The sequence below is a fragment of the Girardinichthys multiradiatus genome, chromosome 4 (assembly GCF_021462225.1).
Source record: "Girardinichthys multiradiatus isolate DD_20200921_A chromosome 4, DD_fGirMul_XY1, whole genome shotgun sequence".
NCBI classification, from domain to species: domain Eukaryota; kingdom Metazoa; phylum Chordata; class Actinopteri; order Cyprinodontiformes; family Goodeidae; genus Girardinichthys; species Girardinichthys multiradiatus.
The window spans coordinates 22,155,589-22,168,662 of NC_061797.1; the positions used below are offsets into that span (position 1 = coordinate 22,155,589).

The 13,074-nt window shown below is 39.2% G+C and overlaps 4 protein-coding genes across 4 annotated transcripts; 3 read left to right on the forward strand and 1 right to left on the reverse strand.

Annotated features, from left to right (window-relative positions):
- The first annotated feature begins 111 nt into the window (after positions 1-111).
- On the forward strand, positions 112-4,702 carry blzf1 (basic leucine zipper nuclear factor 1). Its single transcript, XM_047362709.1, has 7 exons — positions 112-251; positions 545-620; positions 1,405-1,859; positions 2,117-2,316; positions 2,483-2,611; positions 3,325-3,553; positions 3,663-4,702. Exons 2-7 carry the CDS (start codon positions 596-598, stop codon positions 3,846-3,848), a joined length of 1,224 nt encoding a protein of 407 aa, XP_047218665.1. The 5' UTR covers positions 112-251; positions 545-595; the 3' UTR covers positions 3,849-4,702.
- trmt10c (tRNA methyltransferase 10C, mitochondrial RNase P subunit) lies at positions 4,689-6,513 on the reverse strand. Its single transcript, XM_047362708.1, has one exon. It carries the CDS (start codon positions 6,343-6,345, stop codon positions 4,822-4,824), a length of 1,524 nt encoding a protein of 507 aa, XP_047218664.1. The 5' UTR covers positions 6,346-6,513; the 3' UTR covers positions 4,689-4,821.
- A 127-nt stretch (positions 6,514-6,640) lies between these two features.
- On the forward strand, positions 6,641-8,349 carry txnl4b (thioredoxin-like 4B). The gene is made up of 3 exons (XM_047362711.1): positions 6,641-6,951; positions 7,029-7,180; positions 8,037-8,349. Exons 1-3 carry the CDS (start codon positions 6,820-6,822, stop codon positions 8,200-8,202), a joined length of 450 nt encoding a protein of 149 aa, XP_047218667.1. The 5' UTR covers positions 6,641-6,819; the 3' UTR covers positions 8,203-8,349.
- Positions 8,350-8,932: 583 nt separating this feature from the next.
- Positions 8,933-12,791, forward strand: mrpl16 (mitochondrial ribosomal protein L16). Its single transcript, XM_047362710.1, has 5 exons — positions 8,933-9,161; positions 10,738-10,809; positions 11,453-11,601; positions 11,839-12,132; positions 12,399-12,791. Exons 1-5 carry the CDS (start codon positions 9,092-9,094, stop codon positions 12,588-12,590), a joined length of 777 nt encoding a protein of 258 aa, XP_047218666.1. The 5' UTR covers positions 8,933-9,091; the 3' UTR covers positions 12,591-12,791.
- The last annotated feature ends 283 nt before the right edge of the window (positions 12,792-13,074 follow it).

Consider the following 13,074-nt stretch of genomic DNA (forward strand, 5'->3'; position numbering starts at 1 on the left):
ACATTTGAGATTAGGTTCTACAATGTGTTTTCATGTTAGAATTTCTAGTTTTCGGATTTCATGGAGGAAAACGACAGTTTACCCAGTTTTGAGGAGTTAAAAACAATGTTTCGATTTGCCTGAAAGTCTAAGCTCGGGGAAAAACAACCGGAAGTGCTCCTGTGCGTCAAAGGCCAACCGCGTCCGGGTGGCAAAACAAACCGCCTGCTAAGCATAATAACAGAGGAGGAGGTCGGGTTCATTCTTAACAGGTATGTTGGCCAGTATTTCGGCTTTTAGTCTCCAGACTTTACTCACAGTAAATAGATTATTATTATTTTTAATACATCCTCTTAGTAAGGAGCGCTAGCCAAAGCAGCTATTGCTAATAAAGTTCTTACTTCTTTTTGCTAACACCTAGCTCAACAGCTAACTGCCGTTATTATGTAACCTTATCAGCACTCAGCTGATAAAAGGTGAACTCTGAGCGACGTATTTCTTTCATAAACAAATATTCTCGCCATTGTTGTCGAATAACTGCTTTCTTTCCTGTTCATTACAACAGTGCAAAGAATCACTGGGTTATAACTAAAGTTCCGTCTCCTCCACTGCCACCATGGCTGCTGCAGCTGTTGTAAGAGGTAGGAAGTGTGTTGCTTTGTCCTTCTTGTGTAAAATATTCACTTTTGTAGCAAAACCGTAACTGCCGTCAATACAGCTAATGTTCTTTACCAAGGAGGCCCCATTTCTCCAATTATTTAAAGCTGTAAACAGTTTCCTGAATACTATGTCTATATCGACCAATTTATGTTTGTTTCATGTTTAAAAGTAATGAAGGACCCTTGTGTTGGCTTGATGGGGATAAAAACACACTGTCTACGCTAATCTGCCCTGGTCATTGTTTGGTTGGGCAGTTCAAAGTATCCTCATTTGGTGCAGTAGGAGACAAATCGGGGTAAAAACTCCAACCAACATGACTACCTAATCTCTGTGTCTGCTTTGAATGTGAAAATTGTAGGGAAGAATAGATGCAGTCTCATGGTTTCCTGCCCAGACAGGTCTAACAATTGCTCTATATACTGTATATATTGTGGAGTTGAATACATCAACATGACATAGTATTTTTAATCAATTTATAGTTGCTGTTGGGCTGCAGCATGCATGTTAAAACTGATCCCAAAACAGATCTGTCTGGAGAAGAAAACAAGAACATATAGTTATAGTAAAGCATAGTAATTCAAAAACCTTAAAGATTCTTAACAGATACTGGAACCCAACTAATGCAGGAAAGGGACTAAGACAGTACTTGTTACACAAAGCAATGGACAGAACAATAATCATACTTAATTTTTGGATGGAAGTGTTTATACATAAATGATTGAGAGAAGTCGACATGTTCTTACTTTTCTGTCTTTATTCTTCTAGGTTCGGCTATTGTGCCTATTCGAGGAGCCGGCGATGGCATGGAAACTGAAAAACCACCAGCCATACTGGAGGTCATCACCGACGCCCCGCCACCAGTTTTACCTGAAGTTCCTCTCCTCAAAGTAGGTAGCCCAAAGCACAGCCTGAAATCTCCACACGTCACATCCCCTGCAGCCCCACGGCCACTCGGGGTACTTCACCTGGGCAAAGTGAATAGAGAGGCATGTACAGAACTGGAAGCTGTGAGGATCATTGTGCCCCGAGCTGCTATCACTCGGAGCGGCCGAGCGGGACACACAGAGGGAAAAGGCGAGGCGGGGCGGCAGGCTGAGGAACAGGGCTCTCCTCCGCTGGTGGAGGACTGGAGAGGACAGCTAGAGAAGCTGCAGAACTCTGAACGCCGGCTCCTGCAGGACAAAGAAGGCCTTTCCAATCAGCTCCGTGTGCAGACAGAGGTGTGATACAGATAAAATGAGTGCCAGACAGATTTTGCTGTTAAATGTGTAAAAATATGTAGACACTAATTATGAAATGTTATTGTCATCTGTAACATTAGGTAACACCACATGTATTCTTTTAGACTATGCAGTATATTTAAAGAAGTTCTTTTGTTTTTGGAAAGTAGCTTAAGTATGTGTTTTTCTTTTATGTATATTTTCAGCATAAAAGTACTTTAGATCTAATTGCATTACTTTTTAAAATTCTGTCCCAGGTGAACCGCGAACTAAAGAAACTGTTGGTAGCATCATTGGGTGACGACCTCGAGTACCAGTGTGGGCGTCTTGCACGGGAGAAAAACCAGCTCATTCTGGAGAATGAGGCTTTAGGTCGAAGTCTTGCACACACCGCCGAGCAGCTGGAACGTATGAGCATCCAGTGTGACGTCTGGAGGAGCAAGTTCCTGGCCAGCAGGTGGGGAATGCTCCACTTTTGCGTTATTTTTAATTGGCTGAAAAGTTTAAAAGACAGTCGTCCAATCTTAGTTTGAAAGGCAGCTTCTGTCAGAGACATTCTCAAGCAAGAGAAGGACAAATTCAATAGAACATTGCATTTATTTAAATGAATGTTGCTGCTTCAGGGTCATGGCAGAGGAACTGACAAATGCCAGAGCAGCTCTGCAGAGGCAGATCAGAGAGGCCCAAGGAGCGATTCAAGACCTGCTTTTGGAGAGAGAGGAGTTCTCGAGGGACATGGTGCTGAGTCACAGGTAACACAACCACTGAATAATTACTTACTTCTTTCAAATACCCAATCTGAGTCTAAGAACCAATCAGATTCTGTTAAAGTGGGTCAGTACTAAATATTGACCCGTGTTGTGTTCAACTAAACGGCCAACAAACAAAGAAAAAAAAAAGGCTGCCCTTACTGTGCTAATACTGGTTTTCTCCATATATAAAGCATTAGTGTTTCTGAACATACATTTTTTCATGTTTAACACGTTGGTCAGTGCTCACCATTTTTAAATGAAGTTAGCTTGACTTATAAAAACTAGTGACTACTTTTCTGTAAAAGTTTCTTTACCTGGTGGTGTACCCCAAGGTTCTATATCCGGTCCCTTGTTATCTTCATTCTGTATACTTCTCTTAGCTGGTGTAATTCAGGCTTTTAATGGCAGCTTTCACTGTTTTTAACCTGATGGCATTTATGTGAACATCTCCTTTATTTAAAGCACACCAGTTTAGCTTTCCACTTTCATCCACCACTCCACTTTGATAAATCACTGGGAGGCCGATAACTCCAAGCCATTTCCTCTTATGTGCTCCACACATCCACTGTTCATTACCGATATATTTTCACAGAATGCTGATTAGTCCGCGCAAATAGGGAGGTTAAGATTAATATTGAGGGTTTTTGTACAAGTGAGGTTTGAAATAATTGTGGAGTTATTGTGTTGACCTTGCTTCCTCTTTGTGATACCAGATCCCTGGAGCAGCTCCTGGTGTCTTTGCAGTGGGGCAGACAGCAGACATACTATCCCAGTGCACAGCCTCTCAGCATTGGAGAGCTAGCTGCAGCCAATCACAAGCTATCAGATGCCATTAACTCCCATCTGTTGGGAAAAAGCAACTCTAGGGGCAACACAGTAAAGAGCAGTAGTGCACCTGCTGAGCATCTCTGCAGCACACCAGCAGAGAAGATGGCTGAAAAGGTATTGATTTTAAATAAAAATATAGCTCCATGTTTTTTTTACCTAACATGTTTTGCTAGTTTTAGAATCCAACAACTAGGCAACGTGTTGTTTTTTTTGTCACTCTTAGGTGCTGAAGGTTTTGAATCCGATCTCTTGTTCAGAAAACAAGGCAGAAGCTCCACTCAGCGATTCCTCCTCCCCAAACTTTCTAATTAGTAAGAAGAGCATCGGCAGGTTTCACCCTTACACCCGCTATGAGAACATAACCTTCAACTGCTGCGAACGTTGCACCGGGGACATCATAGTTCTCTAGATTGTCCACATTTGACACAGGAAGCATCAGTCAGACGTCGGGGGACCACAGGTGGAGCTGTTTTAATGCACAGAAATCATGACTGTTGCTTTCGTTTTAATGATTTTTAAACCGGATTGTTAGCTTATTAAGTTATTGAGAAAGATAAAACAAGAAAGGCAAGTCTGGAACTAGGAAAGCATTTCAACTCCATTGTAGCCCAATTGAAATCTTGTTTATTACTGTGATGTGTGGTCAGAGTGAGTCAGTGTTACACTGTGAACAGATACGAGTGCTGGCTTAGTGTTAGATGGAACATAATGCTGGTTTTTGTTTTTTTATTTCAATTTCTACATACAGTACATACAGCAGGGAGTAATTGATGAGGATGCAGGTGACAGGAAGTTCAGACGTTAAAGTAATTGCACATAAGTGTAGGTGCCTCGTTTTTTGAGGTCTTTCTTCCACTTGATGGTGGTTTTTTTTTTTTTTTGGTTAGTTGTTACAGTATATTTGGTTCTGGATGATGTAAAAAAAAGAATTTGAACTGGTGGAACTGTGATAGATCAGTTTTGTGCAGTGTTACCTAAAGAAAAAATCCTGATTTGATTTTTCTGATTTACTGACAAGCCAGATTCTGTTTTATCTGGTTATTTGTATTTGCTTTAGAATACACTATGAATTTACGTCTACTATTATGCAGTATTTGAGAAAAAAACAACCTGTATGTTATTTATCTTTATTTGATCTGTATAGAAAACGTCACAGTAATGGGTATGCTTTTATTTTACTGTGAAATTGTATCAAAATATTAATTATTCATCTTCTGTTTTCTTTGTCAGACTAAAATAAAGACCAAAGCAGTTTCTACCTTTTTTAATAAATCATATTGTCATTTGTACATCCTGCGTGAAAACAAAGTGGAAGTTAGAGCAGTTTCTCCACATCACATGTTGATACTTTCTAGCATACATGTTGACTGCAGCTTTTAATGTCATTTATCACGCCACCACATCTTGGACTTGTCTGGTGCTTTTCTGGTTTCCATGTGGCTTTTGAACGATGTACGTAATTTAGTTGCAGCAGGTGAGCTTTTACTGGTACTGTTTTTTCCAGTCATTCTGTCATTACTGAATGTGTTCATTGTCTGTTTCTTAAATATTCTCCCAGTGTCTTTTCCTTCAGTGTCCAGGAACACGTCAGCATTCTGTCTCGGTTTATGGTTTTTTAGAGTTCTGGGTCTATTATTTAAAACCTCTGTTTTTGTCTGCTTTTGATAGAAGCCGTCATGTTTCCGCTTCGGCACAAATTGTAGGGCTTCTTCCCATTTCCCGGTATCTTTGATTGTTAGCATGATGCGAATCATCTGATCCAGAGTCAGATTTTTGGCTCCCATGTCCCAATAAAGAAACTGATCAAGCGGTAAGCGAGCTGTAGTTAGTTTTAAGCGCTTTGCGTTGGCCAGTGACAATCCAGACTGGATGGACCTGTCCACCAGAGCTCCTATAATGTAGACCTTGGAGTGGTCAAATCTGTGGAGGACGTTGGGGGAGTCTGCAGTGAGGTACACGAGTTCTTCCCTGGGGAACACATCGATGTATTGTTGCTCAGTGCTGGTGATGAGCAGGCGGTCCCAGGTCTCTGCACCGTACCGCTTCAGCAGCTCCTTCTTGTACAGCCCGCCTGGATGCAGGTTGCAAAAGTGGAGGTGAAAGGGCTCCACTGCACGTCGGTTCCACCCTTCCACCTCCAGCAGTTGGGACACTGTGTTCTCCATCTCCCGCCTGGACATGTTTGACTCGTAGCTCATGTCAAACACAATTGGTTGACCGAACTGCATTGCCTGGGCGGTTCTCCAGGCCAGCAGTTTGTCCAGGGAGCGGTCCCAGAACTGGAGAAACATTGTGTTTTTTATTTTGTGTCCATCTTGATCACCTTCTACCTCTGTACTGCTGTCCAACATCTCGCTCTCCTTCATCAATGCCTCCCTGTCAGCCTTCTTCTGTTGCTGCTTCTCCTTGCGGGCCAGTTTGTGGCCCTCCTTGATAGCCAGGTACTTGAGGTACTTTTTCCTGGAGGACTTGGTGGTGAGATCTGTCAGTGTCTGTACCTCCTCCTCGGTCATCTCCTGAGGTACAAGCCTCCCAGCTTGCCGCCACATAGAAACCAATTCACGAGTTGCATCCAGTGAGGAGCTGCCCTTCACATCATCACCTGCATCCTCCAGGTCACCATCATCCTCACTTGTTTCCACTTCACGGGTCAGATGTTGCTCCTGGAATGCAGCTTGGGATCTCATTACAGACTTCCATTTGTCCAGATCTAGAGCTTCTTTTTCCCCGGGTAGATCTTCTTTGATGCCGAAGCCATCTTTCCTCAAAGGGTTACCTGTACAGAGGTGACTAATAAGGATGGACTCTCTATAAGGTCTGATACCAAAGACTGGTTTGTTCATGGATGTCAAAAATGTCCTTTTCCATAGCAAATTGCAGCATCTGGTTGAGAAGTGCCGCAACATTGTGATAAAAAAAACTCCTTTCTTTACACGAGTCAATTAGTCAATCCAATTAATATCAGTAACAAGATTATCTTCCCATTCTTCTTTCATCAAATTGCCACAAAAAGCGTCTCTATCCCGTTTAATTTTATGAATTGAAAACCCGTCGTCCCCACATGGGTTTCCATAGACTTCCTAAAAATAAAGGCGGAAGGTCACGTTGTTACGCGGTGTCACATCATAATGTGCCGTACTAAAAAGCTGCAACATAATAAAGTAAATATGACACATTGCTTTTAATTAAGTACGGCGTTGTAATGAAAATATGTTCCAATTTTATTGGAAACTGAGCTATTAACTTCAACAAATTATATTTAAAGAAATGTTAGTTGTTTTTGCTTGTTGCTTGGGGGAAGCTTAAAGTGGGTTCACAACAACAAAACGACGTAACGTCCTTCTGTTGCCACGTCGAAGCTACCGTGTTAGCATCTGAAAATGAGTTTCTTTTTACCAAAATTAACGAGCAAAAAAGACATAGATGAAGTTATTAAAAGCGTAGCGGAGAAGGTTTTAGTTCTGAGGTTTGGGAGAGATGATGACTTGGTTTGTCTCCAACTCGACGAGATCGTAAGTAGGACTTTAATAACATCTGCTCAGAAAATACAATGACAGTGGGTAATTTCTCTCCTCTTGTGTTGTTGCAGCTGTCAAAAACTGCCCATGATCTGAGTAACATGGCGTCCATCTACATCGTTGATGTAGACAAAGCTCCTATTTACACCAGATATTTTGACATCAGCTACATCCCCTCCACTGTGTTCTTTTTTAATGGGCAGCACATGAAAGTGGATTATGGGTAAGTACAGGAAAATGTATAAACAAAATGCTTTATACAATTTAGGGTGCTAATATTTTGGTCAACTGTTAAATTAACAGTGAAGTTAAAATGACAGACGCAAATAGAACAGAAAAGATGTTAGATGGTATTATCTGGTCATAAGGTACTTGCTCGTTTATTTTCTGGTAAAGATTGATATTTTGATATTTCTGATAATAATTTAAAATCAGACAAATTAAAAGTACAGTAAAACTGCATGTATAAATAACTTAAATTAAGGGTATAATTTGGGAATCAATCATTCCAAACTAATAATGTCATTTAGAATATCAGATTTTTTTTTATTTTTACTCAGAAGAGCTTAATTTATGGATATCTGCTTCAAAAGATCCTGTCTAATTGTATATCATACATTTGCTGCCTATAGCTGTGTACATTGAGCATTACATGTCATGGTCTGTCTCAGCTGCAGATCAGCCAACCACATTGCAGCAGCTTAATGCATTGAGATGTGGTGAAGACGCTTTGCTGAAGTTTAAACAACCAATCAGATTGGGGGAGAAAGGGGCAACTATCTTTTGATTATAGAACAAAATCTCTGAGGAATGTTTCTGACACCTCGTTGAATCAGTGCGATAAAGAATAGAGGCAGTTCTGAATGCAAAAACTGGTCCAACCAACTATTAGTAAGGTGCACCTAATAAAGTGGCAAGTGAGTTTATACTTTGCTAATAAAAAAAAATCTATCTATCTATCTATCTATCTATCTATCTATCTATCTATCTATCTATCTATCTATCTATCTATCTAGCTATCTAGCTATCATCTGTTGTTGCATAAAAATTGTGTTTTGTGTTTTTCAATGTTCTTTCAGCTCTCCAGATCACACTAAGTTTGTCGGCAGCTTTAAAACCAAGCAGGATTTCATTGACCTAATCGAGGTGATTTACAGAGGAGCCATGAGGGGGAAAATGATAGTCCAGAGTCCAATCGATCCTCAGAATGTTCCAAAATATGATCTTCTCTACCATGGGATTTAGCATCTTCACTAGTGTCCTCACTGGACATGTACTTTTATTGACTGATAAATCCACCGATTCAAAGTTGCTTGAATATGTTTTGACTGTTCATTAAAAGTGTCCTGGATTTACAACCCTTTTCCTGAAAAAATAAAAGTGTGTTCTTTACTACATGTTTTCCTATTTTATTTCAGATCTTTTGTTGCCAGTCAGTCTGACTGACTGACTGACTGATCTTTTGTTGCATCTATTATGTAATAGCATATTTTTTTAGGAGAGGGTATTGTTTTGTTTGTGGATAATGTAAAAGGCAGAAGTTATGTTTCCCATGGAAAACAGCCTCAGACGAGCTGAAGAAATTGACTTTTACGTCAGTTGTAAAAATCTTGTGATAATAAACCATAAAGCTACTTAAAAAAAACTGTTGTCTTTGTGCTGATTGTCTTATAGTTTTGGGTAAAATCGCTTTTAGAATGGAAGTTAAACGTCTTAAATGAGTTCAATATTTTCGCAACTTTGACATTTCAACTGTTCATAAATTTAAAAATTTGTTGCTCATTTGTTTTTAGCAATTATTTTTTTACCTCTATAATAACGATTGTAGCAAACATATTTTACAAGTTTCCCAAATACATTAATCTACAAACACATTATATTTACAGGGAAGATTTGTTCTCGAATTAGGAAAAACAATCAGTGACCGAAATGAAGTGGTAGTTTATTTTGAAAGTCAGTTTCAACCGGAAGCGATTGCCTCATCAGCGGAAGTACGTGTTACACGTTAATGGCAGCGACCTTGCTTAAAGTGTGGTGTTTATGAGAGCACAGTGTTTCGCTAATAATTTTAAAATGCTTGTATATGAAGCAAACGAAGTGACATTTTGGTGTTTATAGTGTCGCTTTGTACAACATGATCTCCCTCGTTAAAGCTGCAGTCGGCGGACTGACGGGAATCTGCAGAGCTCACAATCACCAGCTAGGTATGAAGTTTGTGATCAAAATGTTGCATTTACAAAATGTACCTGCAGGTGCTGGTCATAAAATTAGAATATCATGAAAAAATTGATTTATTTCAGTAATTCCATTCAAAAAGTGAAACTTGTATTTTATATTAATTCATTACACACAGGCTGATTTATTTCAAATGCTATTTCTTTTAATTTTGATTATAACTGACAACTAATGAAAACCCCCAGAAGCGTCTTGCCTGGGCTAAATACAAAATGGACTGGGCTGCTGCTGAGTGGTCCAAAGTTATGTTCTCTGATGAAAGTAAATTTTGCATTTCCTTTGGAAATCAAGGTCCCAGAGTCTGGAGGAAGAGAGGAGAGGCAGAGAGTGTATGTCTTGAGGTTCAGTGTAAAGTTTCCACAGTCAGTGATGTCATCTGCTGGTGTTGGTCCACTGTGTTTTCTGACGTCTTCCAGGAAGTTTTAGAGCACTTCTGCTTCCTGCTGCTGACCAACTTTATGGAGATGCAGATTTCTTTTTCCAACAGGACTTGGCACCTGCACACAGAGCCAAAGTTGCCAGTACCTGGTTCAAGGACCATGGTGTCCCTGTTCTTAATTGGTCAGTAAACTTGCCTGACCTCAAGCCCACAGAAAATCTATGGGGTATTGTGAAGAGGAAGGTGCAAAATGCCAGACCCAACAATTCAGAAGAGCTGAAGACCACTATCAGAGCAACCTGGGCTCTCATAACACCTGAGCAGTGCAACAGACTGATTGACTCCATGCCATGCTGCAGTAATTCAAGCAAAAGGAGCCCCAACTAAGTATTGAGTGCTGTACATGCTTATACTTTTCATGTTCATACTTTTCAGTTGGCCAACATTTCTAAAAATCCTTTTTTTGTATTGGTCTTAAGTAATATTCTAATTTTGTGAGATACTGAATTTGGGGTTTTCATTAGTTGTCAGTTGTAATCATCAAAATTAAAAGAATTAACATTTAAAATATATCAGCCTGTGTGTAATGAATTAATATAATATACAAGTTTCACCTTTTGAATGGAATTAGTGAAATAAATCAATATCTTTTATGATATTCGAATTTTATGACCAGTACCTGTATATTGGATCAGAAATGGATCATAGAAAGCACACATGATGACTTTGTTGCCACATATGTGGATCAGCTCATCTTTATATCTCATAAAGCTTGAAATAAAAAATAATTTGGCTTAAGTAAACCCAAAGTTAAATGCAAATGTAAGCCTAAGCCTAAAAAAATGCAGCTATCAAGACTTATTTGGAGTTTGAGTCGCAGGTAATCACAATCTATCATGTAAGTTTATATCTGGAGAAAAAATAAAAACTTTTAAACTGCAGCCCAGGTCAATACATTTCTAATCAACTGTTCTAATCACCAAAAAGCCAATATTATAAATAATTACATTATAATTGCAAAATAAATGTTAGTGTTCTCACTAAGGGAGAATTCAATGAGGAGACACCAGCATTAGCATTCAAATGAACAGGGTTCTGGGCAGCAGGACAGTTTTGTGTGAGATTCACTTGTGCTCAAATGTGTCACTACTTTGTTCACTCCACAGCTCCTTTGCAAAGCTGCTTGAAAGTCTGCGCTGCTGGGCTGAAGACGTATCAAATCACTCCAGACTACAGCAGTAAGGCTTGATCTTCTTGTCTTAAACACATCAAATTTTGATAATCATTGAAGCACATATAACAGATGGGCCAAAAACTATTCATACCCCTGGCAGATCTTTTGATGTCAAATTATTTTTGTTCAACTAAGAAGTGTGTTTCTAATATGAAAGAAAATAGGCATCACTTAAAATATCATAAAACAATATAACAGGAACATTATATACATTTATGTCAAACATGATTCATACCTTCCCAAATAATCAATAGAAAAAAATCTTTCTTGGGATTACAGGAGTCAAATGTCTTTATTCAAATTTCAAAATTATTATAATTGCTGACCAGATTTGTTCATGCATCCTCTGGTATTTTGATGATTTATCCATGTTTGAAGACCTTGCCATCACCCTAATCTTTAGCTCCCCCTACAGATTGTTTATTAATCATATTGGTAAAATTAAAAGATAACTTTAATCCTAAATCTGCCAGGTGAATGAACAATTTCAAGCTGTACTGTGGTAATTCTAATGTTTTGCAATTGATGGATGGAGGGTTTAGAGTTCACTGGACCATTTCCTGTTTGTTTGTATGTGTTTTTTTTTTATTATCGATGTCCCACAAATTAACCTGATTTTGACATTCTGACCTTGATCCTTCCTAAAGATGTTGTGCTGCCAGAGAAACCTAAACTGAAGTTTCTGAACAAGGTTCCTAACCTAAAAAAGGCCAAGAAAGAGACTAAGAAGCTGCGGGATATCCAAGGACCAGCCAGGGCAGCAAATTCTTTTACTTCTGGGCAGTATGCGATTGTTGTGAGTGCACTGATCTGTTACATATTTCACAGCTCTAACAGTACAATTATAAAAGCTTTCCAGTTTCTTTTTTGTATTTTTTCATGTTAAACAGAATGTTATTCAATAAAAAGCTTTGATTAAATGAAAATATATTTCCTCTGACTTCTTTCCACGTGCTCTAATGTTATTCTGCACTCTCAAATTGCTGATTTAGATCCTTAAATGGAAAACTAACTTTCCCGCTTTTTATTTCAGGCCTTGGGCGGAGGCTACCTGCACTGGGGTCATTTAGAGATGATGCGTCTAACAATTAACCGAAAGATAGATGCCCGCACAACGTTTGCTCGGTGGCGTATTAATGCCCCCTACAAGCCAATCACGCGCAAAGGCCTGGGCCAGCGCATGGGCGGAGGTAAAGGAGCCATCGACCATTACGTGACACCAGTCCGGTACGGACGTTTGATCGTGGAGCTGGGAGGAAAGGTGGAGATGGGAGAGGTTGAGCATATCTTGATTGAAGTGGCCAAGAAGCTGCCCTTTCCTGCTAAGGTGAGATCCCACAGTGCACTCTGTTCCAGTTTAAATATATGTTTGTAAAGCAAAAAGAGACCGAATTGGTGTATATTTACAGCTGTGGTCATAGGTTTACATATCCTAGCAGAATTTCAAAGTCAAATTCTGTGAGTATGGTAAACCATTTGTTTTAAACGGAGTGTTTTAAGATCACTGAAGTCAAACTGATTGAAAATGCTGTTTATGGTTTATTGTGCAGTTGGATTTCACATGATGCAATGCTTTGCCTTTTATTATTTCAGGTAATGAGCAGAGAGGGCCTGGAAGAAATGCAGAGAAAGCAGAAAGAGATGGAGGAGACAAACCAGAATCCCTGGACCTTTAAGCGGATAGTTGAAGGCAACATGTTGGGCATTAGGAAGGTGCTTAGTCCATTCGACCTGCGCAACCACGGACGCTTTACAGGCAAATTTCACTTTCCAGAAAGGGTGTGAGGGAGCTGGGGGACAGCTGACATCATCCAGACTACATCTGAAGACCCAACTAGAATCTAGTTTCTCATTTTCAGGAATATCTTGTTTTTTGGTTTTTTTATGAAACATTTTGTTGTATTTTTCTTTTTTGCTTATATTAACCAATGTCTTATGTTATGTTTGTTATTATAAGCAACAAATAAAACATAGGATAAGTAAAAACAATGACTATGTAAATGGCTTTGTAAATTTACAGCTCAAATTTCTTAACAAAATGAAATGGAAAATTCTAACCTGTATTCATCAACTTTAGATATGACTAAATATATTCAAAGCAGAGCTATAATGTATGTGGAGAAAATACTAGTCATTCCGATAACGATCAGTCCTAATCAGGTGCTATGGACACGCCTGTTAACCTTCACAAGGACTTTGTCTCATGCTGAAGACTTTGTTTTACAAAAAACATTCAAAATACAAAACAGAAATGTGCCACAATATGGCA

Excerpts from the sequence above, each read along its gene's own strand:
- txnl4b (XM_047362711.1), top strand. The coding sequence starts at position 6,820 with ATGAGTTTCTTTTTACCAAAATTAACGAGCAAAAAAGACATAGATGAA. Across the intron at positions 6,952-7,028 it reads GTCTCCAACTCGACGAGATC|CTGTCAAAAACTGCCCATGA; the intron begins GTAAGTAGGACT and ends GTGTTGTTGCAG. Across the intron at positions 7,181-8,036 it reads CACATGAAAGTGGATTATGG|CTCTCCAGATCACACTAAGT; the intron begins GTAAGTACAGGA and ends ATGTTCTTTCAG.
- mrpl16 (XM_047362710.1), top strand. The coding sequence starts at position 9,092 with ATGATCTCCCTCGTTAAAGCTGCAGTCGGCGGACTGACGGGAATCTGC. Across the intron at positions 9,162-10,737 it reads AGCTCACAATCACCAGCTAG|CTCCTTTGCAAAGCTGCTTG; the intron begins GTATGAAGTTTG and ends TTCACTCCACAG. Across the intron at positions 12,133-12,398 it reads AGCTGCCCTTTCCTGCTAAG|GTAATGAGCAGAGAGGGCCT; the intron begins GTGAGATCCCAC and ends TTATTATTTCAG.
- blzf1 (XM_047362709.1), top strand. The coding sequence starts at position 596 with ATGGCTGCTGCAGCTGTTGTAAGAG. Across the intron at positions 2,612-3,324 it reads GACATGGTGCTGAGTCACAG|ATCCCTGGAGCAGCTCCTGG; the intron begins GTAACACAACCA and ends TTGTGATACCAG. Across the intron at positions 3,554-3,662 it reads CAGAGAAGATGGCTGAAAAG|GTGCTGAAGGTTTTGAATCC; the intron begins GTATTGATTTTA and ends TGTCACTCTTAG.
- trmt10c (XM_047362708.1), bottom strand. The coding sequence starts at position 6,345 with ATGTTGCGGCACTTCTCAACCAGATGCTGCAATTTGCTATGGAAAAGG.